At 53.3% G+C, this 942-nt stretch overlaps 1 protein-coding gene across 1 annotated transcript; it reads left to right on the top strand.

The window, feature by feature from the left end:
- Window positions 1–942, top strand: LOC128051268 (olfactory receptor 1I1-like). The gene has a single exon (XM_052643797.1). It carries the CDS (start codon window positions 1–3, stop codon window positions 940–942), a length of 942 nt encoding a protein of 313 aa, XP_052499757.1.

The raw sequence follows: 942 nt of genomic DNA, 5'->3' as shown, positions 1-942 counted from the left end.
ATGGAACCAGAAAACCGAACAGCAGTCTCAGAATTCCTCCTCCTGGGACTCTCAGAAAAACCAGAGCATCAGATCTTCCTCTTTGGGCTGTTCCTGCCCATGTACCTGGTCACCATCTTTGGAAACCTGCTCATCATCCTGGCCATCATCACAGACTCACACCTCCACACTCCCATGTACTTCTTCCTCTGTAACCTGTCGCTGGTGGACATCTTTTTCTCTTCCACCACCATCCCCAAGATGCTGGTGAACCTCTGGAATCAGAGCAAAGCCATCCCCTTTGCAGGCTGCCTTGCCCAGATGTACGCCTTCCACCTGTTTGGGACCATGGACAGCTTCCTCCTGGCTGTGATGGCCATTGATCGGTTCGTGGCCATTGTCCACCCTCTGCACTACTTGGCCATCATGAGTCCCCGTGTGTGTGGGCTGCTGGTGGTGGGGTCGTGGCTGATCACCAACCTCCAGTCCATTGTCCACACCAGCCTCATGGCTCAGTTGACCTTCTGCGCTGGCTCTGAAATCCCCCACTTCTTCTGTGACCTCATGCCCCTGCTGAAGCTCTCCTGCTCAGACACACACACCAACGAGCTGGTGATCTTTGCTTTTGGCATCATCATGGGCATCAGCCCTCTCACATGCATCCTCCTCTCTTATACCTGCATTTTCTGGGCAGTCTTCAAGATCCCTTCTGCTCAGGGCAAATGGAAAGCCTTCTCCACTTGCGGCTCACACCTCACTGTGGTGACTCTATTCTATGGCACCATCTTCGCTGTGTACCTGCAGCCAGTAGCTCCCACCTCCTCACAGAAGGACAAGGTGGCTGCCTTGATGTGTGGGGTGGTTATCCCCATGCTGAACCCCTTTATCTACAGCCTAAGGAACAAGAACATGAAGGCAGCTCTGAGGAAACTATTCAGCAAAGCAGCTACCTCTCAGTCCTAG

This window comes from Budorcas taxicolor, chromosome 7, assembly GCF_023091745.1.
Source record: "Budorcas taxicolor isolate Tak-1 chromosome 7, Takin1.1, whole genome shotgun sequence".
Classification (NCBI taxonomy): domain Eukaryota; kingdom Metazoa; phylum Chordata; class Mammalia; order Artiodactyla; family Bovidae; genus Budorcas; species Budorcas taxicolor.
The sequence above is the reverse complement of the archived record's forward strand: the minus strand, read 5'-3'. Positions and strand labels throughout refer to the sequence as shown.

What these genes read in the sequence shown, in the direction of transcription:
- LOC128051268 (XM_052643797.1), top strand. Translation starts at nt 1, where the DNA reads ATGGAACCAGAAAACCGAACAGCAGTCTCAGAATTCCTCCTCCTGGGA.